We start from the raw sequence: 26,393 nt of genomic DNA, 5'->3' as shown, positions 1-26,393 counted from the left end.
GAAATAATGTCTTCAATGATGTGGTTCCTGTTCCATTATTTCAGGCCAGACATTAATATAAACAGATATTACCAACATAGCACTTTTCCTTGTCAGCTTTGTCAAAAATAACATATAAATGTGATGATTCTTGTGTCTATCCTGTGTATACTTCTATTAAAGGGATAACAACAACACTTGTGTGAGTAGCAAGGGTCTAACTGCTTTACAAATACAGCAAACAGGTGAATGTGATGGACAATGTGCATTTTTATATGAATGTTTCTCTTCAACTGCATCCAAAAATGAAAACAAAATGAAATCATGCATGCATGAAGTCATAGCAATATAAGTTAGAATGATTTTTTTACAAGGTGTGAGGCAAACTAGAAGGAAATATAAACATATTCCCGGTATCAGAAGAGTTAAGACTCCGAACATTGCATAATTAACATGTAAAGCCAACAGTATTGTCATTCTTCTATATGATATAATATAAAAAAGCAGTATTGAAGTTTTGCAAAAAGTGGAAATTTTATAAACAGAAATGGAAAATGCCAATGATACACCAAACTTGTGTATATGATGCAGAAAAAATTATGATTACGGAAAAATTTCCACTTTTACATCTACTAATAATAGAGAATTTTGCCCTATAAACTGTGATGAAATACTTTACCTCGCCCATGATCTATTGCACAAAAATAAATCGTATGTCAAATATTTGCTGATTCTGATAGCGTAAACAAAGCTGATGTCATCCTTGGTTTCTACTCATCAGACCATTTTAAATTACTTAACCCTCCTTCAATTTTTTGTAAGCCTGTTGAAAGTATGTCTACTAACAAGCTTGGGGTGTCATTCTGGACCTTGTCTACTTTTTCTATATGACTGTCATGCCTAAAGAAGCTGATACTGTGTTGATTAGACATAAAATTGTCTTTCACAAGCTATAAAGTTTGCTTGATTGGTTCTACATGATTTTTCAATCATTTGTATCTGTGTGTCATTGTCATTCAACTCTGAACAAAATTGTACTGGTACTTTGTTTCCTTTGAATGTAACAAAACAATATGTTTAAACAAATCTAATAGTTAGATTGCACAATGTGTAAAACCAGTTATTTATTATCATAATCATAATGAAAATAACTGTGTAGAGTGACAATTGTTTGTATAAGTCTGTATACTAACCCCTATATTAATGAGGCTAATTAAAACATCTACTATACTACCAACAACCGTGATGAAATCAAATACGTTCCATGGATCTCGGAAATAATTCTGAAAAAAAAAAAAAACACATTTCTCCCTGCTTTCAATACTTGTGTGAATAGCATGAGACCTTAAAAATCTATCATGTATACAAGTTAATCACAAGCCTGTAGCTTTGTTCAGAAGAAATTATATAGTTAAAAAATCACACAAGTAAAGAAGGAAAATTCTAAATATTTTTTTACTTCATTTTAAATAATTTTCCTGCAAGTTTAACAAAGTATATCTTTTTATTTACTACACATATAAATTATATATTGAGGTAAAACTCAATTGTAACACATTATTTCATTTTTGTTTTTCCTAATTATCTCCCTTAATTCAAGTTGAAAAATATAAATATCACAATATTCAGGCATTTAAAAGTTATAGAACCGTTCTTAAAACTGTAAAAAAATGATTTCTGTAATAAAACAAGGCATTGAAATACATGGAAATATAAATGGAAAATCACAATAAAAATACATAAAAATAGACTTGATTATATAAATTACATATTAGGATATACTGTGATGTTGCAAACTAATGGTACACTAGCAATATATACAAGGTCAATCAAACGCAAAGAGCTGTATTGAAAAACACTTAAGCTCAAAGATGACTTGTAGTTCATGCTAAAAACAGACAAAGCTAAATGGGAAATATCTAAAGCAGTTTAAAAGCTGGTGGGAAAAGCTATTCAACATGCTGCATGTAATTTTCAAAAAGTAAACCACCTTGTTAGGCCTGTAAATAACTACATTCTCATTCACCTACTTAAATAATGAAGGGAGGATTTATTTCATGTAACAGATGACTTGTGGACTAATGCACTTTATGATAAATTAATAGTCATTGAACTGAATATTACTCTTTTTTATGTATACAATGAATATAAATCTTATGTGGTATGATGCCGATTTTGAAAGTAATATAAAAGGTTGGTTGGTGCGAGAATCTTAACATTTACAAAGGCTTAAAATACTTTGTTTACAGTTGTTTAGTATATTTCAAAATGAAATTAACATAATGAAACAAACACTCCTTACTTTAAAGTTACTACTAAGTTTGAAAGTCTCATAATAGATTAAAACTTTGAATTGGGTCTATAAATTATACAAAAGTGCTTGCTTGGCTTCATCATTTCAGAAAATTATATGGAAAAGTGGGGGGGATTTTGGTCTATTTATAGTGTTCGAATAATAACAACCCCAAAAAAGATATTGAGGCTAATTTGATGCTACATCTGTCACTTTGAAATTTTTTTCTAATTTGTTGTGTTGGAAACATATTTTGATTCCAAAAGTACAGGAACACTGAAGAGCAACAGAGCCTAAATAATAAGAAAAAAGACGCCAAAAAACATCTGTACATAAGCAATGATAAAACTTAAAATTAAACAACTTCACATCTTTTTGTCAAGAGAAATTTTATAAGTGTTAGGCAATTTCAGTTCATTTTTGACAGATAAATCTAAGAAAAATCGTAAGGGATTCCAACGAACCCTGTGTCTCGCCTACGATTGCTGCTGTCAGTGTAAAAGTGTAATGTTGACTTAAAAAGTGAGTCCATTTATCAGTAAAATACATAACTGAAAAAATAAATCAAACTTTTTCTTTAGATGCTATTTCTTGGTCTTGAAGATAAGCTTCTGTCCAAGTTTCATAACAATCCATGAAGGTTCTCTAATTTATCATGACAAAAAAAAAAATCCCAGATTGTCTGTAAATGTTAACTGTAAAAAACTCCATCTATTAGAAAAATACTGAAAATGAAAATATATTTTCAAAAGTTTGCTTCAGACATTATCTCAATAAATTAATCATAAAAAAGCTAAAGTAAAATACAGAAAAATGAAAAATGAAAATAAATATTTTCAAAATTTTGCTCTGAATATTGTATTTTGGTCATAAACAAGCTTCTGTCCAAATTTCATAAGATTCCATAAAGGTTTGACAAAGTTATTGATGACTGTAAAAATTTAACCTCAGACTGAATCTAAATGTTAACTGTAAAAAAACTAAGTCTGATTTATCAGTAAAATACAGAAAAAAGGAAATGAAATTTTTCAAAATTTTGCTCTGGATACTGTATTTTCATCATAAACAAGCTTCTGTCCAAATTTCATAAAATTCCATGAAGGTTTGACAAAATTATTGATGGTTAAAACAAGAGGCTCTCAAGAGCCTGAATCGCTCACCTGTATTTCAGAAGAGAAGATTTTTAAATGTTAGCAAACTTGATGAACAAATTATGTAAAATTGTCTTTAAAAGGCAATAACTCCTTAAGGGGTCAATTGACAATTTTGGTCATATAACTTTTTTGTAGATCTTACTTTGCTGAACATTATTGCTGCTTACAGTTTATATATATCTATAATAATATTCAAAATAATAACAAAAAACTGCAAAATTTTGTGAAAACTACCAATTCGGTGGCAGCAACCCAACAATGGGTTGTTCGATTCGTCTGAATAATTCAGGGCAGATAGATCTTGACCAATTAAACAAATTATCCCGATGTCACATTTGCTCTAAAAGATTTAGTTTTTGAGATATAAGCCAAAAACTGCATTTGACCCTTATGTTCTATTTTTAGCCATGGTGGCCATGTTTGTCGATGGATACAAACTTCGGATACAATTTATAAACAAGATACCCTAAGGAACATTTAGTTAAAGTTAGAAGGTAATTGGCCCAGTAGTTTCAGAGGAGAAGATTTTTAAATGTTAGCAAACTTGATGAACAAATTGTGTAAAATTGTCTTTAAAGGGCAATAACTCCTTAAGGGGTCAATTGACAATTATGGTCATATTAACTTTTTTGTAGATCTTACTTTGCTGAACATTATTGCTGCTTGCAGTTTATATATATCTATAATAATATTCAAAATAATAACAAAAAACTGCAAAATTTTGTTAAAACTACCAATTCGGTGGCAGCAATCCATCAATGAGTTGTTCGATTCGTCTGAAAATTTCAGAGCAGATAGATCTTGACCAATTGAACAATTTTATCCCATGTCAGATTTGCTCTAAAACCTTTAGTTTTTGAGATATAAGCCAAAAACTGTATTTGACCCCTATGTTCTATTTTTAGCCATGGCGGCCATGTTTGTCAATGGATCAAAACTTCGGATACAATTTATAAACAAGATACCCTAAGGAACATTTAGTTAAAGTTTGAAGGTATTTGGCCCAGTAGTTTCAGAGGAGAAGATTTTTGAAATAGTTTACGACGACGACGACGACGTACGCCAAGTGAGGGCATAAGCTCACATGGGGCCCTTCGGGCCCTGGTGAGCTAAAAAATATAACCACAGACTGAACCTAAATATTGATGCTGCTAACTACGGAATCTAGGAACGCTATGTCTCGCTTTCGCAGCATAAATGTTGCAGCCTCGACAAAAATGACTACCCAATAATAAATTTTGGTTTTAGCTTATTCATACATATAGAACTTAGTTTTTATTCATGTATTCAATTCATGGTATGTAGTCAACAAGACCATAAATATGATAGATACGCCATAAACAAGTTATTATTTATTTTCAAACCTAATCTGGAGGACTTCAGTTAAATGAATACATGCATATATCAAATAATTTATTTTTATTGTACATGGAACTTATTTTTGATAAAATGAAGCAGCATACTCACTCAAGATAATTCTACCAACATCCCAATTCTCTATACATCACAGATCAGTTAGAAAATAGCAGGTGCTTTACGTGTAACAATGTTGTAAGCAAAATTTTTGTATTGGTGCAGTGATTTGGTTTCTGTCCTTTATTGTTGAACTATTTGTGTTATATTTTCCCCTTTAAGGAACAACTTATATTCTTTTTACATTATAAATGTTACAATCTTCAGCACCATTAACACAATAAAAACAGTATTACATACAACAGTTGACTTCTAGAGAAAAGATTTTTTATCTTAGAAAGTTAGAAAGAAGTAAGTTGTATTTTAGCTCCAACTAATATAGTCTAATTGGTAATAAGTGGTAGTTACCATTGTGAGGACTCAAATTTAAGTTCAAGCTAAGGCTATTCACATAACAGGTCAAAGGTTGGCAAAGTCAACAGATTCTCCTCAAATTTGACATAGGCAATAATACACTTACACGTTATTAAGTAAAAAAATTAATGGAGTTTATTTTTTAAAGTAACTAAACTCATCGAAAAAACTTTCTTTTAGCAAATAGCATAATAAGTATTAGTTAATGATTGGATTGATGTTAATTAAAGTACTGATTCGGACACTTGTCAAGAAAGTAGCAGAACTTGTGACAGGTGAAATTCCATATTTAAAAATGGATTTTAAAGTGTATTGAGCAAATTTTAGTTATGTCCATAAATTCTGCTGAAGTTCACTTTTTCAATGGTATCACTGCCATGCTGATGATTTTGCATAATCAGATTTTTTATTATTTTAAATATTTCCGTAACTATCAAGTCTCTATTTCAAAACAAATGAAAGCCGTCATAAAATTTTGCTCAATATTACAATTTTCAAGAGCGGTAAGTCTTGAATGGTAAAAGCAATCAGGATAAAAATTGATTAATATCAAAGCAAACAAGAAACCAACAATTTTGCTAACTCCATTTTTCTAAAAGGCTGTCTATCATTTTAAAGGCTATTTATTGGTTTTTCTGTTTGAATTGTTTTACACTTGTCTTTTGGGGCCCTTTATAGCTTGCTGTTCAGTGTAAGCCAAGGCTCCGTGTTGAAGGCTGTACTTTGACCTATAATTGTTAACTTTTTATACATTGTGACTTGGATGGAGAGTTGTCTCATTGGCACTCATACCACATCTTCTTATTCATATAAGATACTAAAAATCAAACTGGACCCTTATTTCATAATAACATTAGAAATTTAAATCTTAGAAATGCCAAGACCACCAAAATATGTTTTTGTTATAGTGACTGATATATACAGAATTTACACCATGGAGATTAAAATGTGTCTTAAGAATCCAGTTAAAATCAAAGTTATAGTGTATTAGTTATTCTATAAAATATCAATGGATTTTAGTGAAAGCTTATGAAAAGTCGTTATACCTAAAATCTACATTTATCTAAGTTAGTACATCTGAATAGTCTTAATTCCGGAACAGTGACGGCCATCATAGTTAAAATATTCAGTAGTACTTATGCAAAAGAAGAACATTGCTTAAAGCAAATAAAAGTTATTATCTTGGGATCATTTGTTTTGGACAAACATGATAGCGTTTATTCATCTTGATCGGAAGAACATAAAAAAAAATGGCAAAAAAAAAGAAGCAGTCTGGCCAAAGATTTATAGAACTGATAACTTTTGCTTTGAGGGTTGTGCTACATATCATTTTAAGGTCATGATTTTTTGCAATTTCACCATGTTACTTAATTGATTGTCTTTTCATGACTGCATTACCTGATCAAAGCAAAAAAAATAATTAGCTGTTGACACAGAGATATGTCTCACGTTCTGTAATTTTGATAGTATAATGTAAATATCCTAAGTCGTGTCCTTTAAACAAACCTAAACACAAACTTTAACATGTAAACTATGCACCATTCAAAGACAATAGACCATGAATGAGGCCGTGGGGCCAAATAATCTCCATGGAATAGAGATGTGCCAATGCTTATACATCTACATACTAAATATCATGGACCTGTTCCCCTTAAACTGACCTTATACCTGTCCACATCCACCCTGTGTTTTTTTTAGATGTATTTCTATTTGTATCCATCTGATGAGTTAAGCCTTTTTCAACTAATTTTCATAGTTTGTTCTTATGTTGTACTGTAACACCACTGTCCCAGGTTAGGGGGAGGGTTGAGCACTTACAAACATGTTTAACCCTGCCACATTCTTTATGTGCCTGTCCCAAGTCAGGGGCCTGTAGTTCAATGGTTGTTGTTGGTTCATGTCTGCCATATTTGTTTTTCGTAAATTGTTTTGTTATAAATTAGCCCGTTAGTTTTCTCAATTGAATTGTTTCATATTTTTCATGTCGGGGCCTTTTATAGTCGACCATACAGTATGGGTTTTTCTCATTGTTGAAGGCCGTACAGTTGTCTATAATTGCTTACATCCACATCATTTGAACTTTGGTGGATAGTTGTCTCATTGGCAATCATACCACATCTCCTTATTTTTATATATTTATGACAAACTTATGCATGTAAACTAAGCAAGTATCAAAGTCAATAGACCATGACTGAGGGGTGGGGCCAAATAATCTCCATGGAAATAAAATGTACCAATGCTAATACAATTGCATACCAAATATCACTGACCTAACACTAGTGGTTCCCCCTAAACTAACTTAATCACAAACTAATACTTTGTTGACACCACTGCCGCTGGAAACAACACACCTACGTCTCGCTTTTTTTACTTAGTTCACTCAAGACAAAAAAGAATAATTTCAGAAGTATTCAGCTAAATCAGTATGGAATAAAAGTATAGAAGAAACTGATTTTTTTATCAGGAAGTACATAAACACGAAATACATTTCCTGTGTAAATATATTTTTGGGTAAGGGTTGTGCTATATACAATTTTTAGCATCTGTGAGTTAAATGGTCATGATTTTTTTACAATTTCACCATTTTTCTTAATTTACTGTCTTTTTATGGCCCAAATTGGTACCCTCTCCTTCAATATATGTTTAATTTGATGCAAAATATATGTATTTATAAAACAGTTATGCTATTTGTTGTTAAAAAATTGAGTGAGTGGTATCATTGAATCTTCTAAAATCTTCTATATACTAATTATTGGTGAAAAGCTTTGCAACCATTTAAGTTATTCATGGTTTTAAACTGTAGAAAATTTATCTTTGGATAGATATGTTGCCAAAAAAATAAATATTCTGAATTTTTCTTCATACATTTTTTAGAGGAATAGAATCTGAGTAAAATATCTGTTTTAATCATACTAGAAACAAAATAAGTCAGATATTTGTGAAAGAGGAAGAACACTGAAGTCACAACATCTTCAGGTTACAAGCTAACCATGCAAACACACTACTCAGGGAGGTATAACAACATTGGTTAATTTATCTTTGGCAAACCTTGATTCCAAAAGCCAATAGCTTTAGAAAACATTCAATTGAGAACAAGATCGTGAAAGTTATATTGATGTAAATGAGGACATCTTCCTGTGTTTTGGCCTTTGATTGGCTATTGTTCATCTGTGTATTGTCCTGTGAATTGTCTTCCTGAAATTTCAAGCATGTCAGAATGAAAATATATGTTTTTATAGAAAAAAGAACCAAAGATGCCTTGTACATCTTCCCATGAAGCTTTTCCGTGAGTTGTGTCTTGATGCACTCAAATTTAGATGAAGAAGTGAAATGTGAAAAAAAAATTTAAACAGTATCTACAGCGATTCAAAAGTGACAAAAGTTTGTTTTTTAATTATTTCCTTCATATTTTGTTTTAAAATTTGTTACATTTTTTTACTTTTGTAAATTTATTTATTATAATATCATGTCATTTTAGAATTGAATCATCATGTCACTTTTGAATCACTGTGACAGACACCTTAAAATCACTGCATTAACACAAAATCCTGGAAATATGTGAGAAAATATGCATTTTCTTCAAGTGTCTTATGTCTTTCAAAAACTTAATTCAGAATCTCCTTTTTCTTATGTCCTATTATTTAACCTTTTACACTATCAAAATTGATAACTTTAGAAATATCTGTCTGCACGATGTCCTTTTAAAACAGATTTTTGTAACAATACACACAGACAGAATCTTTTTCACCTAAAAATTAGGCAACCTTGAAATAAGATTATTTTGGTAATAAAAATATCCATAATTAAGAAGGGCAAAACAAAGAAAAGGAGGGAAAACACATAAGCCATTCTTGTGTATAACGAAAATGCATACTTTATGATTTGATTATAGTTGTAACTTCTCAAAGAACAATATCTCACTGGCGTGCCTTTAAAATACTGAAGATAGTCTGTTAGAAATTCTATGAATGGCTTTTCCAATATTATTATATAAAAGAAGAAATATTACTTTGCACTGTAGAAGTGAGACTATATTCTTGAGAATCCTCCAAACCCTCAAATTATTGTAATTATCAATTCCTATGACTGGGCATGCATAAAATGCAAGCTAGTGTAAAATAAACCAAATCAAAACACAGATTGAACATTATTTGAACGGGGGGAAAAAAGATTAAGTCTGAACCCCTACCCATGGTAATTATTAGGCAAAGTTATTTTCATTTTTCACTTTTTCAAACATAGAATTCCCGTCAAAGATTTATCAACTGACATTATCATTGTTGGTAGATATATGCTACTCTTAATAGTCCATCTCTGTGTTCTGATATCTGACAAAATGCACTTCTTTTTTAATGAAGAGTTAGTATTGATAAAATTCTAATCTACTCCCATGTTAAGTGCTTGCTCTTTTGCTGTGTCCATTGAAATAATAAAGTCTATACTTTAAATTTTGAAAACATTGGCAAAAACAGTTTTTGCTACTTTTATAAGGGTTTTCATTAGCTTCTTTGACCAAAATCATAGGGTGCTGAATCACTATATACTTTTTTAATTCAACTCAAAAAGAATAATTCTTATTATAGTCTAACTGAATTATTTCTATGGCAACACTACAATCATTAGAAATCTGAATTCTGTGTATAACCAACACCATATAGCAGGCTGAAAAGCCTTACCAATCCAAACCCGAGTAACTTGAGGGTACATTCTATTGTGAACAAGAACGTAAAGCTCATGTTCATGTACATCAATATGTTCTTGTATTTATCACTCATATCATCAAACTGTAGCAATAAACAAACAATAACATCAGTAAATATATCATAAAACACATTCCATAAGGTCTCTGTCATAAAATGGAATAATCATAGGTACAATAATTCAAGCTGTAAAATGCAGAGATGAACTTCCTTTTAAAACAGTTTTAGGCATTTCCTAGGAGTTTGCTTTTTATATTGGAATGAATATAGAAAATATCATTAACCCTTAACCAGCTGTGAAGACCATTTTAAGTATAGAAATCATTTATATCTGTGAAAAAAATCATCTGACTTGAATTACAATGTACATGTTGATAATATTTTTATTTGTATTCCATTTATGCACTGGTCATAAGACTTACCTTCATCATAAGTACAATTGTATTTAAAGCTATGAGAGTCATTACCAAGTATTCAAACTTGGGAGACACTACAATCTTCCAAATCTTGTATTTTATAGAATCTTTATTCTGCGGCATATATCGACAAACAGGTCTAGCATTAACAGCAAAATCTATACATTGTTTCTGAAAAAGATTGCACAACTCTTTGATGATACCATGAAAAATATGGTGAATTTCAGCGTTCATTTATTCGCTAAATGGCCAATAATGTTTAATTAAAAGTTTATAACATTTGATAAAAGCTGTATAAAGATACAAAGTCAGCAATTTTTCGGATAAATCAAGGGGCATAAATGAATAAATACTAAAGTGTAAAATGTCCTTGTCAATATTATTCAAGGGAATGTACATAACTAAATATGTACTGTTTGACAGTTATGAACACATCCAATCAATACAATTACTTTGGCAATGCACAAGGCCATGCTTTTCTCATGCTGTTTATGAAGCTTTTATTTGTAGGGATAGATAACTTACCACTTCGGATGCATAAAATTTATAACGTGTTGTTTTCATTTTTTACAGCATTGGGTCGATACCTCTGCTGGTGGACTGTTAGTCCCCGAGGGTATCATAAGCCCAGTAGTCAGTACTTCGTAATGACATGATTTATAACAAACCTTTCTAAAATTGACAATTTAATAAATTTTGAAATTATAAATAACTCAGGTTTCAACTCCCTCAGTCAAAGTTGACCTTAGATGGATTTGGCTATTTTTTTTAGGTCCTTTTTGGTAATATAGCTCTTCAACTGTTTCGATTCTTGTACATCCTTGGCTTTCAAAAATTCGGCTTTGAATGTTCCTGATGAAGGTAAATCCAGAAAAGTGCTTTGGACGCATAAAATTTATAACGTGTTGTTTTCATTTTTTTAAGTCTGGGAAAACATGGTTTATCTATTGGTTGAAATAGGCAGATGTAATGGTGATTTTGTCAATCAGTTTGTCTCAGACTTAGAAATATGCAGGTCTCATTTTTTATGTCAATATCCTATACTCAGTCTGTGTAGACCCTATTTAGAGTTACATCCTATCTTAGTTCTATGTATTTTCATATTAAATCTTAAAACAAAAGTACCTGATTTTTGTCTAAATCTTGATCACCTAAATCACTCTCTCCTTGTTCTTGAAATGTTATAATGATTAAGGCCACAAAAATGTTTACAAAGAAAAATGGAAAGACAATGAAAAACACAACATAGTAAATAGCCATCTCCATTCTATAAGCTTGTTTAGGTCCATGGTCTTCTTTTGTTGCTTCCATTGAATTTTTCAATATTCTGAAATATACAATTATAACTCACTATTTGGATATACTATATTATGATAGATTTCATTCTAGCATAATAGCACTATGTAAGTCGAAATGGGTAAAAACGGACAAAACTTAAATTAAGTATAGACTCTTTGGTCAGGTTGTTGTCTCTTTGACACAATTCCATTCTCTATTCTATATTGGAAGCATGTCTTACATCACATGACCATATTGGGATGAAGAGCAAACATTCATTTGTTTATCATACACCAGTATTATTAGAAGATTTGTACAGATGTTCATTTTAAGTTCTATGTACTTTATGTTAGTCCATTGATTGACATTGAAACGGGGAGGGGTTGAAACATAAAACAAAAAAAACCTTATTTAATCCTGTTACATTCTTGTGTCTGTCCCAAGTCAGTAGCCTCAACTGTCATTCATTTAGTTGTATCTTAATTTTTTGTCATTTGGAGAGTTTTGTATTGATGGCAGATCTTTGACAGTCTGTTGGATGATTTAGAGTTTAATATATTGTATTCACCAACATCTCCTTTTATACATATACATAATAATACTCACTGAAACCAGTCTCCTGATATATATAAACTATACAATAATACTCGCTGAGACCAGTCTCCTGATATGTATAAACTATACAATAATACTCGCTGAGACCAGTCTCCTGATATGTATAAACTATACAATAATACTTGCTGAGACCAGTCTCCTCATATGTATAAACTATACAATAATACTCACTGAGACCAGTCTCCTCATATGTATAAACTATACAATAATACTTGCTGAGACCAGTCTCCTCATATGTATAAACTATACAATAATACTTACTGAGGCCAGTCTTCTGATATATATAAACTATACAATAAAACTCACTGAAACCAGTCTCCTGATATGTATACACTATACAATAAAACTCACTGAAACCAGTCTCCTGATATGTATAAACTACACAATAATACTCACTGAGATCAGTCTTCTGATATGTATAAACAACACAATAAAACTCACTGAGACCAGTCTCCTGATATGTATAAACTTTACAATAATACTCACTGAGATCAGTCTTCTAATATGTATAAACTATACAATAAAACTCACCGAGACCAGTCTCCTGATATGTATAAACTATACAAATACTCACTGAGACCAGTCCCCTGATATGTATAAACTACACAAATACTCACTGAGGCCAGTCTTCTGATATGCATAAACTATACTATAATACTCACTGAGACAAGACTTCTGATATATATAAACTATACCATAAAACTCACTGAAACCAGTCTCCTGATAAGTATAAACTATACCATAAAACTCACTGAAACCAGTCTTCTGATAAGTATAAACTATACAATAATACTCACTGAGACCAGTCTCCTGATATGTATAAACTATACAATAATACTCACTGAGGCCAGTCTTCTAATACTAGTAAACTATACAATAATACTCACTAAGACCAGTCTTCTGATACTAGTAAACTATACATTAATACTCGCTGAGACCAATCTTCTGATATGTATAAACTATACAATAATAATCACTGAAACCAGCCCCTCTGCGGGTTAAATCTAATATAATTATACTCACTGAGACCATTCTCCCTATATGTATATAAAAATTACAATAAAACTCACTGAGGCCATCCTTCTCCTGTTGTAACAGTAAACAGTGTTAACATGGCATAAACAATGTTGTCATAATGGAAATCTCTCCTGTCCCACACTCTATCCTCAACTGTAGGTGTCTCAGATCCATCTTCGTAAGAGAAAAACTGACCCCTAAAAAGATTGAACATTTGAAATTTCAGATGAGGTAGAAAGTCAATGCAGATCTTTATAGAGTTATCTTAAAAACATTTAAACCTGACAATAGGTTTGCTTTTCTGATGTATAATAGAAAAGTCTGGTAATTCTGTTTGTCTGAGAAGTCCATGCATTTTATTAATATAACACCAAGAGAAATGACTTAAGGAGCAAACAATTATCAAATAGCATTGTACATGTTTTGCCAACAAGCATGGTGTTTTGAGGACAAGTAATATCATGAAAATAATACAGTGAAGTGTAAAATCTGCTGTTATATGGTTCACAGGAAATAATGTCACTATTAAGAGTTGTCATCACTGATAATGTGTAAATAAGTGGATAGATCTATGATGTTGTAGTTTATGTCTGCTTTTGGTATGATTAGATCATTAATTCATGCCAAACAATTTTGAATATCACTAAACTTGTTTCTTAAGTGTACTCACTGACATTCTTCCTTGGTCTCTTTTGATTCATCAGTACAAAAGAAAAATTTCCCTTTAAATAACTGTACAGCAATCACACCAAAAATAAACTGGAACAACATGTATACAATAAGGATGTTGAACACATTCTTCAAGGAATTCACCACACAATCAAACACAGCCTAAAATAAAAAAACAGTTTTTTTTATGTAATAAACTTAACAAAAATGCATTCAAATTGAAAAAAAAGCCAAGTTTATAGCTGATTTTAAAATCCATGATCATATGGTAAAAATTTAAAACAAGATTGGCAACAGTCAAGTATCTTGTCATATTAACTATAATTCCAAGGTGCCTAAATTGCTCACATGGTAAACTCTAAATTAGCTCTAACTTATAATAAGTTATCTTATGGCAAATTAAGCTCCAGATGGGTTTGATTCAGCAATCCCAATTAGTTTCAAAACAATAGTGTTGACCTTTTAGATAAGAGGGTAAGATTTTTAAAAGTTGGCCAATCAGAATTTAGATTGCCTCTGGACGACAGTTGTTTTACCACCACCAAACTGAAGGCTGAGGAATAATTATAAGAAACTAATAAATATCATTCCCACCTAGTTTGGGTTCCAGAATACCTATTGGTTTTAGAGGGACAGTAAACCCTATGGGCAAGGTGAGCTAAAAATCATAGTCCCTCAGATTTCAAAGAATACACCTAACTCTGAAGAAAGAAAAACTTTTGTGTAAATTAGTCTTTATTTGCTAATGAAAATACAGTGATATTATCATTATTGTTTTTTTTTAACTGTAATTGAAATGAAAAAGAAATAAAGGAAATTAAATAGGTACTACAGGGATGAAATTTTCACCTGGATATTTTGCAATTTCAAAAACTTATTTCAACATTAAGTATATGAAATGAAATCACAGCCATTACATGAAACTACAAAATTTTGAACTTAATTAATGTCTTTTTGGACTAATAAAATTAAAAATGGAAACGGGGAATGTGTCAAAGAGACAACAACTCCACCAAAGAGCAAAAAACAGCCCAAGGCAACCAATGGGTCTTCAACACAGCAAGAATCCCGCACCTGGAGGCGGGCTTCAGCTGGCCCGTGAAAAAAAATTTGTACTAGTTCATAGAAAAGGGACGTCACACTAAACTCCAAAACATATAAATGAACCGAAATTAAAAAAAAAATACAAGACTAACAAAGGCCAGAGGTTCCTGTCTTGGGACTGGCGCAAAAATACGGCGGGATTAAATATGTTTTGTGAGATCTCAACCCTCCCCCTATACCTCTAGCTAATGTAGAATAAACAAACACACATCAATACGCACAGAAAAACTCAGTTTAAAAGAAGTATGAGTCTGATGTTTGAATAGGTAACAGAAGAAACTAAGCAAAATAACAATGATAACAACAGTTATGTGAGAAGACACAACTTATACAGAAACATACTTCTTTTCTTGGGGTTTATCATCAGGTAGTTACTGAGAATATTTTCTCACCTTTAACTTTGGAATTCTATTAATGGTTTTAAGTGGTCGAAGTACTCTAAACACTCTCAGCGATTTGATTGTATTCAGATTTTTCCCTGCACTTTCACTACAAAGAAATTAAACAATATTACTTCATTAAATTTTTCCTCAAATAAAAGGTGATCCCTGTCCCTTCAGCAACTAATGCTGTCTAGTGATACACTGTCCTGAATGATATCTAAGTAAATAGGAAATATACCATCTGATTTTCTACAGGTATTGTTTACATGAAACTATTCTTTAATTTAAAACAAATATAGCAGCTTGAAAATATGAAGATTTTAATAAACAGTGAATTACATTTTACATATATGGTCAATTTTGTGATCCAACAATAAATTCTATCGAGAAATGTTTCCACAGAATCTAATATACAATATGAAATCTTTCAGGACAGTGGAACTACCAACAATAATATATAAAATTGTCTCTCTTAAAATCAAACACTATTGTACAAACAGGGGTATAAGAAAAGGAAACAGTACTCTCTTTACAATCATAACGCACTTAAACTTCAAAAACTTGAAAAATTTAAAAGCCTAAAATATAAAGTTTTCCTGAAAAAATAGGTAAATATTACTAAAAAAAAATGCATCTATATACATCATGTAGCTAGTGAAATTAAAGCTATATCATAATAGTTCAAAAAATAATACTACAATACATTTTATAAAGTTTATTTCATGATACTTAAGAAGTGTTTTACTTTAACATCTTGTAAAGTTGGTAGAAAAGGGATTATAAACAAAACTCACGCAACATTTGTAGACAATTTAAAAAAAATGTGGAAAGATTTAGGATTTTTGATAAATTAAGTCCATGCAAAACCATGTGCTGTCTTAAGAGTGCAAATGCAAGCAAGAGGTTGAAGTAAAAAATCAAACATGCTTCAATAGAGTCTGTGGTTTATTTAACTTTATTTCTATTATAAGTTTTCAATGTAAAGATTATGGCTAACATGATTTGTGTTTTTATGATTTTTATTTCAATAACTGCACATTATCTGTTTAAGAGAGTAATAATAAAAAATATCTCTAGATAACCAGGCCATATAAATCAAAATGGTAGTTGAATATTTGTAATTACTAAAAAGAATAACATTGTTTTGACATAAGAAATGTCCTGAGTAAGGCTGAGTTTGAGGAACTCAGAAGCCTCAAACTCAAGACTGGTTGACCTCTGATAGTGCTCTACAAGTGTGCAAAGTTTTAATATTCTTCTAGCTGTTTAGGAGTTGCCCTTAAAAGAAAGTATTGCCACACTGAAGTAAGTAAATTTGATTGTCTGTCCTGATGTAGTGTTTTTCAACTGTGTAAAGTTTCATCAATATCCGTCTATCTGATTAGGGGGAGTTGCCCTTATATAGAGATACAGATGGTATTGAACCCATTAAGATTTTACTAGAATAGTCAACTAAGACCAATAAAAGAGGAAGTGAACTCTTTTAAACTACCTGGAGAGTGCAGCTTTTTCAAAGGACGCTATTTTATTGATTTTTTAGCTATCTTATACTAGTGTGACCAAACATAGTGTCAAAAACCAATTACCAATAAACAATGCAAGAATTAGAACAAAATAATTGTGGTTCATTTTATAAATGAAAGTGTTCCTTGTAACATAGAAACAACCCTCATAGCATACATTACTGAAAGATAACTTCTAAAATAAATTCCCCTTACAAATATAAAATACATAATTCAATCAACATATGTTATAGCTCTGTAAATTTTACAAAAAATACTGTCACAGAGATAAATATGTCAACACTGGAAAAATCTTAAATTGTCTATTGTGTTTAAAACAAGATTGCTAATGCTGAAATGTCTCACCTGTTTTACTTATGATTATATTCATGTTGAAAGTCTATAATATGAAGGTTTTTCAACAAGTATCACATACACTTAACATTATCAATGATCCATGAAAAAGAAGTCACAATCAGATGAACCATGCCAAACAGACATGTACACCTAACAATTTTACCAAACACCAAATATAGTTGTTCTATCGCTTATAGTACCTGAGAAACAGATCAAACCACAAATGTTAACAATGAACCATGAAAATGAGGTCTACTTAATATGAACCCTGCTCGACAGACATGTACACCTTATAATCATTCCATACACCAAATATAGTTGACCTGTTATTTATAGTAACTGATTAACACAAAAAACCTATCATTGACCAATGAACCATAAAAATGAGGTCAAGGTCATATGAAACCTGCCAGACAGACATCTACCCCTTACAGTTATTCCATACACCAAATATACTTGATATATTGCTTATAGTATGTGAGAAATAGACCAAATACAAAAACTGAGCATTGTCCAATGAACCATGAAAATGAGGTCAAGGTCAGATGAAACCTAACGGTCTGACATGTACACTTTACAATCATTCCATACACCAAATATACTTGACCTGCTGCTTATAGTATCTGAGATACGGACTTGACCACGTAACTTTAACCTTGATCACTGATCCATGAAATGAGGTAAAGGTCAGCTGAATCCTACTGACAGACACATAGACCTTGCAAGGAAGCCATATACCAAATATAGTTATCGTATTACTCATAATAAGAGAGTATTTCACTTTAAAAAAAAAAAAAGTAATATTTTTTCAAGCAGTCACTAAACCATGAAAATGAGTTCAAGGACAAAGGGCATATGACAGACGGAAACTTCGTAATAAAAGGTATCTGGTAAACATTCAGGTCTTCTAGCTTCTGAAATATAAAGCGTTATACAAATAGTGTACACCATCGCCAGCGCCGCCGGATTGCAATACCTATGTCTCGCATTCTGCGACTTTCCTTGCAGGCAAAACAAAAATCAAATCAAATCAAATAAGAAATTTAAATCTTTCCCAAAATTTAACTACAAAACAAATTCATGATAAGCCAGTGCTTAGTAATAACATTCCCTGTTGTTTATTCAATCAAATGGATAAATGAATTGGTTAATTATAAAACAATGTCACAACCATCACAAAATAAGGAGAAAAATATCTGAGAAATCACAGCAATACAGAACAGTATTAACAGTTTTTTTTTACTTTAATCATTTCCTCTTGATTAAGTAATCATAAAAAGCTTGCAATTTAAGTATCACAAGATCTTTATATTCAATTTAAACATTTTCTTTGAAAACACTTTAATATTTATTTTGTTCAAGCTTTCCCAATTCTTTCTGAAAAAACATTTGGCAAAATTTCCACTAGACAACATAAAAATCTAACAAAACCAAATTTGGAGCTAAAAAAATCTCATTTCCAATGCATTCAGTGTGGTAACAATAAGTGGTAAGAAATATTCAAACTTGCCTGCCTTTTCTGCACAAAATCATAAAACTCAGTTAAAACAAAGAAATAATCACAATTTACAAAAGATAAACATTCTTCGTGTTAGCTGAAAACTTACATCAATTATATCAACCCTTACATTAATGTCATATTAAAATTCACTAATATCAAACAACAAAATGGTACAGACACAAAAATATAAGGTCAAACTTTATTAGTATGGTCAACATTGTCAATAGCTAAAATAGAAAGGAATTCACAAAGGACATATGATAAACCCCTATAGTCTATGATAAAGCCTCCCAATTTTCTAGACAAGAAAACATCCTCCTTTGCTGCTTCTAAACAATTTAACAAACACTTTCCATCACTAAAATTGATGATTGCTGGCTATGAAACATTTACTTTATTCCATTTAGAATTTTAAATATGCAATTAAAATATTTTTTCAACAAAGGAATATCTAAGAAATAAAATATTTTATCTTTAAAACTAATCTACAAATAAAGCTTTAAATTATACTGTACAAAGTCATTTTAAGGTGGTACATAACACTACAGGGAGATAACTCTGTAAAATCAGCTGAACGATTTAATCACGTTCTATTGTTAAGGAAACATTAAGCTTCTCAATGATCAAAATAAGTGTCTGTCAAACTGCTATATATCCAATGAAATTTTTCCGATAAAGTGTGTGGTTCAAGTTTTTTTTAATTTTTATATTTTTGTCAAAAGGTCAAAGTTAATAATATGTCAAAATTTTATAAAAAATAAACGAGCTAAATCAATTTTAGTCAAGGTGTTTGGTACCACCTTAAGCTATTCATATTTTCATAAATCATGTCATCATACTAAAAAAAAACACTTCAATTCTGTGATGTTTGCTGTAGTGTAATTGTATAATGTAATACACAAGAATGACAAGATACATGTTTTATAATTTTAGAAAAAAAACCTGACTGATATCGACTTTTTCATTGGCCTATCACTGTTATTTTTGTGTTTTACTAATAACAAATTATTTTTCACTATTATATCTTTCCTCCACAGATAATGAGATAAAATGAAATCAATAGACTTAAGTATTAAGTGTGTATTATAAGTTCTTCTAGGAGAATTAAATCAATGAACTACACAGTATTTAGTGTATACATTTCTGCTAGGAACATGGCAACAAGTAAATAAAAAGTCTTAACACACTTTAAACTCTGTTGATTTTCTAGTAAACATTACATCCTTTTAACTATCACACAATGTGGGGTTGCTGTCTCATTGATGTACACCCAACATATGATGGCCTCCTCTTATAAACACCAATAAAAATATCCAACTATTGTAATATAATAAAGATTTAAATTGTATTTCCAATGTGATTTTAGTTTGTATCAATGTGAATAAAATCTGATCACCAGTTGCTGCAATTTAATGTCATTTCACATGAAGATCTGGGGAAACCCCATTTGACTTCACTATCTGGCAAATGTCAAGTGTTACAGTTAACTTTTTTTTTTGGGGGGGGGGGGGGGGGGCTGAACCAGTGAAAATGTATCATGTATAAATCAACATTTCTCTTGATTTGATGTGTAATTATGGAAATTCAAAATACAGAATAACTTTGGGTTTGGAACAGTATATGGTACCAAAGTCATCTAAACAGAACTTATAATAGGATTTTCTCAGATCTTCATATAAACCAGGGAAAATAGGTGCTGAATGTTACTTCTCAACAACTACAAACTAATTTTAAAGAACAGACAAGTTGCATCCTAGTTAAACTACAATTGCAAAATATTTGACAGAAAATTCACATTGAAAAAGTACTTTTAAAAGTGTGACAGAATTGCAGTCCTAATTCCAAACTAACCATTTGTCAGGAATATTGGTATAACCTAAAATAGGTTTTGTAGAAAGGCTTCTATAAAAAGGATTGAGGCATGGACAAAGCAGAGGTAATGCACTGATATCTCAACATCCAGTTAAATAATTAATGCTTTAAATATACAATAGAATAGAATATGTTTCTTTTTGGGAAGTTCACAACCACATCCATTTGACAAAACAATATCATAATATATTACTCAAACCAGAAAGTACAAATGTATAATGATAACTGATAATTATATCCTGGATGTTGAATACAGTGATCACTCTCCATAAAACCAATCACACTACCTTCCCCTTATTTAGTACTCACGTGTTGAACATACTAAATACACAGTTAATATTTATAATGTTATATAATGCAAAGGCAAATTATCTGTCATTGAGAATTTCTTTAAAAAATTTACCATTAAATGATTTTCTCCAGAGCTCCTAAATTCATATCACTAATACCATATTTTATTTTAATAGATATGGTCAAGTCCATATATGCTATGGAAAAAAGTCCAAAGAACATTTAAATCAATCAATAAAACAGGGGGCACACAATGCCATAAGGTATTGAAGAATCTGTGAATGTTTAATTCAATTCCAGTCACTAACAATCCAAAATAAGATTAATGACTTTACAATGCCATTATGGTTTTTGTTATAAAGAATATCATTGAAATGTAAGTTTATGGTTTAGGATGAATCACAGATACAAGGTGCCTACCAACTTTTTAGATAAGTCAAAGTTAATGTTTTACTTTGGGAAGCCTAAAAAATACTTTAACAGGTATCTGAAATTTTCACTGAAATCCAGATGCTGTTTTAAGAGAGAGTTTGGTTACAAAGTGCAGACTGACAGAGGAACAAATGTACACAGTAAGACAATTACAATGATGACAATCTCTAACATAAAACTGCTGCACATATTTTGCTTGTAGATCAATAAATGTCATAAATATATATGTGCCTGTTGCTGTAGTTGTGTCTTGTTTGATCAGAAATAGTTGATACATATATGTACAGAAAATTGAAAAGAGCAATAATAAGAAAATGTTCAAAATAAACTGTTGATACAGAGATATGTCTCGCCTGTCGGCAGAAAATTCAGAAAAAGACAATCTGATGGACAGTATCATTGTTAATTAATTCAAAGTTGCTGGAACATGACATAAAGGGAAATGATCGACAAACTGAGATGTACTGATTGTAATGCTACTTTAAAGAAATAAATGGGGAATGTGTCCCATGGATGCCCAGCTTGCATATAACTTTATAAAGGGACATAACTCAAGAACAGTAAAAGTGACGCTACCCAAATTCGTACTTGATCTGAGTTTTGTGGTAATAAGGATTGTGTATAAGTTTCATAACATTTGGTTGAGGCAAACTAAAGTTAGAGAACAGAAACCAATTTGGGACGTAAGGACGGACATACAGACGGACAAGGGTAAAACTTAATGCCTCATCTGCTATGGTGGGGGCATAAAAATCATTGTCTATCATAAGTAGTTCCTATCAAACTAAATGCAGCAGAAAACTTAACATTGATAATTGGCAATTAATTGAAAGTCACTAGACCATGACCTACAGGGACTGGGCCTAGAAATAGTCGTCAAACTGATAAATACTAATAATAATGCAACTTTAGAGAAAATATCATTGATAGTTCCTATCAAAATGACTTAAGCAGAAAACTTAACAATTGTTGAAGGCGCCTTCATTGCTGCCCCCAGAAAAGCAACACCTATGTCTTGCCTTCCACGACTTTCGTTGCAGGCAACACAAAAATGACACAAGATTTTTTTCATGAGTGTCTTGTTTGGGCTCAGGATGAACAAGTGATAAATTAGAAGATTAACAGGAAAACATGCAAAGACAAACAATGATTATAAAATGTCATTTCATGATAATGAAGAGTTTCTCTCAGTAAACAACATATAGTTTTGGCATTTCAAATTGCAATATACTCACCCACTACAGAGTGGTCATAATTAAAAAAAAAATGCCATGTCAGAAGTAAATTAAATTTTACAGTTTAGTTCTAAATCATTCAATTTTCTTGAAACAATTTGTTTAGGTGTTAAGAGGTGTAATAGTAGATATTTTGGGCCACATTTGTGCTCTAAACTAATTCACCAAAAATTAGGCTACAATATTAAAATTAATCGACACTATGAAGTCTGTCAAAAGAAGACTTAACCTTATTTTTACATTCCCATTAAGGTCTATATTCAGCAGATTAAAAATTTAACAAATGCAATGTAATTGTATTATCCATTTCCTTTCAATTTTAATCAATCAAATGGGTCAAAATGAACCTTCTTCTTTCTCATACACAATGACTGTCCAAAAATTCATCTTACATCATGGATTGTCCCCCTTTCTCCAACAAGTCAGAAAATCATCTAACATTATGGATTAACTCCACTTTTTCAGGTAATAACTTTAATGTGTATTATACAATGTACACTTAAATTGCACAAGGTTATATATAAATTCGTTTCTGCTGATCAAATATCAATGTATTTATCTACTTGTTATGCTTGTTATATGATCATAAACATGAATCTGTCACTGGGAAAACAATTATAAAATAAATTACAAACTTGTTCAAGTATAGTTGCGATATAATAGAAATGCAAAATAAAAAACTAGAGTACATAAATTGAACACTATTATATATAATTACTCTAAATACAAAACAAAAATCAACTTCTAAACATAAAATCCATGTCAATTAAGTTTTCATGTATCAATCTCTAAAAGCCCAATTAATCTATGTTGGTGTTTATAAGGTTGGTATACTTACGTGAAAAAGAAAGCAACAAGAGCACAAATGACAACAGAGGCATCTAAGATATTCCACAGATCTCTACAGTAAGCTCCGGGATGTAGGATGATACCCATGTCAATTATCTGTAATATAATAACATACATGGATAAGAAAAATGCTGAGAGAAGCATAATATGACAATCACATAATTAAAAGCAAAAGTAAAATCTAATGATAGGTATAAACTCCTTTGTGCCATGAACAAGTACAATTTTCAACCTTTTGGTTTGGTCTGTTTTCTTATAACTCAGAAAGAGATATATTAACCTAATTGACAATTCCAAGCAGATATTCAAAAGAAATTCCAAGAATAACACTACATCAAATAGCTTTAAATTGAAAAGATAAAAAAAATAGGATTTAAAACAAATTAAAACCCTTATGATTTTTATTAATTTAAACAGTAAATTCAAGAGAGATTTTAACAAAAAAAGCTTACTACTGATGACATAACAGACATTCAGGGATTTGATAGGTTTACACGGCCTATGGAGGACAAGGGATTTGATAGGTTTACACGGCCTATGGAGGACAAGGGATTTGATAGGTTTACATGGCCTATGGAGGACAAGGTATTTGATAGGTTTACATGGCCTATGGAGGACAAGGGATTTGATAGGTTTACATGGACTATGGAGGACAAGGGATTTGATAGGTTTACACGGCCTGATTTGATAGGTTTACACGGCCTATGGAGGACAAGAGATTTGATAGGTTTACACTGCCTATGGAGGACAAGGGATTTGATAGGTTTACACGGCCTATGGAGGACAAGGGATTTGATAGGTTTACACTGCCTATGGAGGACAAGGGATTTGATAGGTTTACACGGCCTATGGAGGACAAGGGATTTGATAGGTTTACACGGCCTATGGAGGACAAGGGATTTGATAGGTTTACACGGCCTATGGTGGACAAGGGATTTGATAGGTTTACACGGCCTATGGAGGACAAGGGATTTCATAGGTTTACACGGCCTATGGAGGACAAGGGATTTCATAGGTTTACACGGCCTATGGAGGACAAGGGATTTGATAGGTTTACATGGCCTATAGAGGACAAGGGATTTGATAGGTTTACATGGCCTATGGAGGACAAGAAAACTTCAAACAGACTGTTTTAGTTTAATGTTCTTTGCAAAAATCTATCAACGGATGTCTTCATGTGTATTAATTAGAAGCATATTTTGTCAAGACTAACCTTTAGTATCATTTCTATTGTGAAAACCACTGTGAACACATAATCAAAATAATTTAAGATTTTATTTCGGAAGGCATCTTCTTTCACAGGCTCTTCTGTTGCCAAGGCAATACTACTGGCACAAATAACAATCATGATAAATAAGTCAAAATATCGAAGGTTGACGACAAAATGGCAGAAGCGACGAACTCTGAAAATAAATAGTTTAAGCATTAATCACTAATTTTTCTTAAATATAATACATTTGTACAAAGCTTAATATGAAATTCAATTTCAATTTGTAAGTAAATGTTTTGAAGTTTTTATCATTGTTATTTAGTTTATAACAAAACAAAGATGTTTGGAACAATCTATTTTGCTTTATTTGTAAAAAGGGTTTACTCTGTAATATTTCATAATTAAATGTAAAGGTGTAGATGAGCAGGATTGTGAGAGTAATCAGTATATTATGTATGAATTGTGGTACTTACGGATTAGTTGGACCAAATATGAACATGGAACTGTAAGGAAGCATAGGTTTAGGAACACCAAAGCCTCCAGCTTCTTTCTTCTTTTCTTCATCAGCCAGACCCAAGCTACTATTGTCTGATAATAAAGTAAATATATGTATAATTTATATAATTTTCATACTACCGATTTAGTTTTTCTTAAACGTACACCTTAATATTATGTGATATTAAGAATAATATGAGACAGGAATGGTTTAAATAATACAATTTCTATATAATTGGCTTAAAATTGTTCCAGAAAGGAGTATCTGGATAGCTCTAAAGATATTTCTTTGATCTTCCACTCAATCTAATTAAAATTAAATCTCTGCACTACAGAGAATCTTTTATAAATTTATGTTAAACAAAATAAAAGATGGAAAAAATCTATGTGCTCAAGCTGCATATATTTTGTGAAAAAAAGGTTTTTATCATTAGCAGGTTCTCAGAAGTTATTTACCTAAATTAAACGAGTCAAGAGATTGTTTTGAATGAATATCTAACACAATAAGTTACAATCTGCCTATTATAAAGTCTCCCACAAGGTTTGAGCCAGTGCATAACTGATTGCAGTTCAGAAACCAGACATGAATACATTTATTATATTCATCCGTAGGAATAAAGGTATATCTATAGTTCTGAAGTAGGAAACTGAACAGATGTTGATATAACTAAGGCTTATTGTTTTGAAGAGATAAATAGGAGTACCAAGGGGAAGGGGATTGTATTGCTATCAATCTGCCTGTATACAAGATATAAGTAAAACATGAGAACTTCTAGCCATGCACAGTACATCATCAAGTAGTGTTCTACAACTGTTAAGTTTAATTTATACCCATTTAGCTGTTTAGGAGGAATTGCCCTTAGGCAGACAGGGTGATTCCTATGCACCCCCATAAACTATGTTTGCAGGTTTAATGAGTCTCCTTAAACTTCATTTAAAAGACTTAAATACAAGTGCAAAACTTATCCTAGAATTTACGAAAATGTGTTTGTGAGCTTTGTGAAAATATTCTCTCTGAAAAGACTGTGCAGAATCGTACTAACAATAAAGTGAGTGGCCACCAGGTGATCTCACCTGTTTTTTTATGCTTCTTATCAGCTGAAAACAGTTAAAATAGTTATAAATATCACCTGGAGAAAAGAACTTGTGTTATCAAATTAAAATATTTTGATGTCATTTCTTTCCTTTCATTGCTCATAAAATCTTTATCATAT

The 26,393-nt window shown here is 31.2% G+C and overlaps 1 protein-coding gene across 11 annotated transcripts in view; it reads right to left on the bottom strand.

The window, feature by feature from the left end:
- LOC127730732 (voltage-dependent calcium channel type A subunit alpha-1-like) overlaps nucleotides 1-26,393 on the bottom strand; it is a 213,932-nt gene that overhangs the window by 25,105 nt on the left and 162,434 nt on the right. For 10 of the 11 annotated variants that reach the window (XM_052239259.1, XM_052239250.1, XM_052239254.1 and 7 more), the window contains 10 exons: nucleotides 25,158-25,272; nucleotides 24,688-24,877; nucleotides 23,464-23,570; nucleotides 15,445-15,541; nucleotides 13,950-14,110; nucleotides 13,333-13,476; nucleotides 11,495-11,696; nucleotides 10,376-10,540; nucleotides 8,302-8,448; nucleotides 1,173-1,262 (listed from right to left, as the gene is read on the bottom strand). In XM_052239259.1, the coding sequence (XP_052095219.1) occupies nucleotides 1,173-1,262; nucleotides 8,302-8,448; nucleotides 10,376-10,540; nucleotides 11,495-11,696; nucleotides 13,333-13,476; nucleotides 13,950-14,110; nucleotides 15,445-15,541; nucleotides 23,464-23,570; nucleotides 24,688-24,877; nucleotides 25,158-25,272 (1,418 nt within the window). Of the gene's footprint in view, nucleotides 1-1,172; nucleotides 1,263-8,301; nucleotides 8,449-9,929; nucleotides 10,038-10,375; nucleotides 10,541-11,494; nucleotides 11,697-13,332; nucleotides 13,477-13,949; nucleotides 14,111-15,444; nucleotides 15,542-23,463; nucleotides 23,571-24,687; nucleotides 24,878-25,157; nucleotides 25,273-26,393 lie in introns of all 11 variants that reach the window. The other variant, XM_052239253.1, reaches the window with a different exon arrangement.

Source organism: Mytilus californianus, unplaced genomic scaffold (assembly GCF_021869535.1).
Source record: "Mytilus californianus isolate M0D057914Y unplaced genomic scaffold, xbMytCali1.0.p SCAF_2, whole genome shotgun sequence".
In the NCBI taxonomy this organism is placed as follows: domain Eukaryota; kingdom Metazoa; phylum Mollusca; class Bivalvia; order Mytilida; family Mytilidae; genus Mytilus; species Mytilus californianus.
Note: the sequence above shows the minus strand (reverse complement) of the source record. Positions and strands in the feature narration are given on the sequence as shown.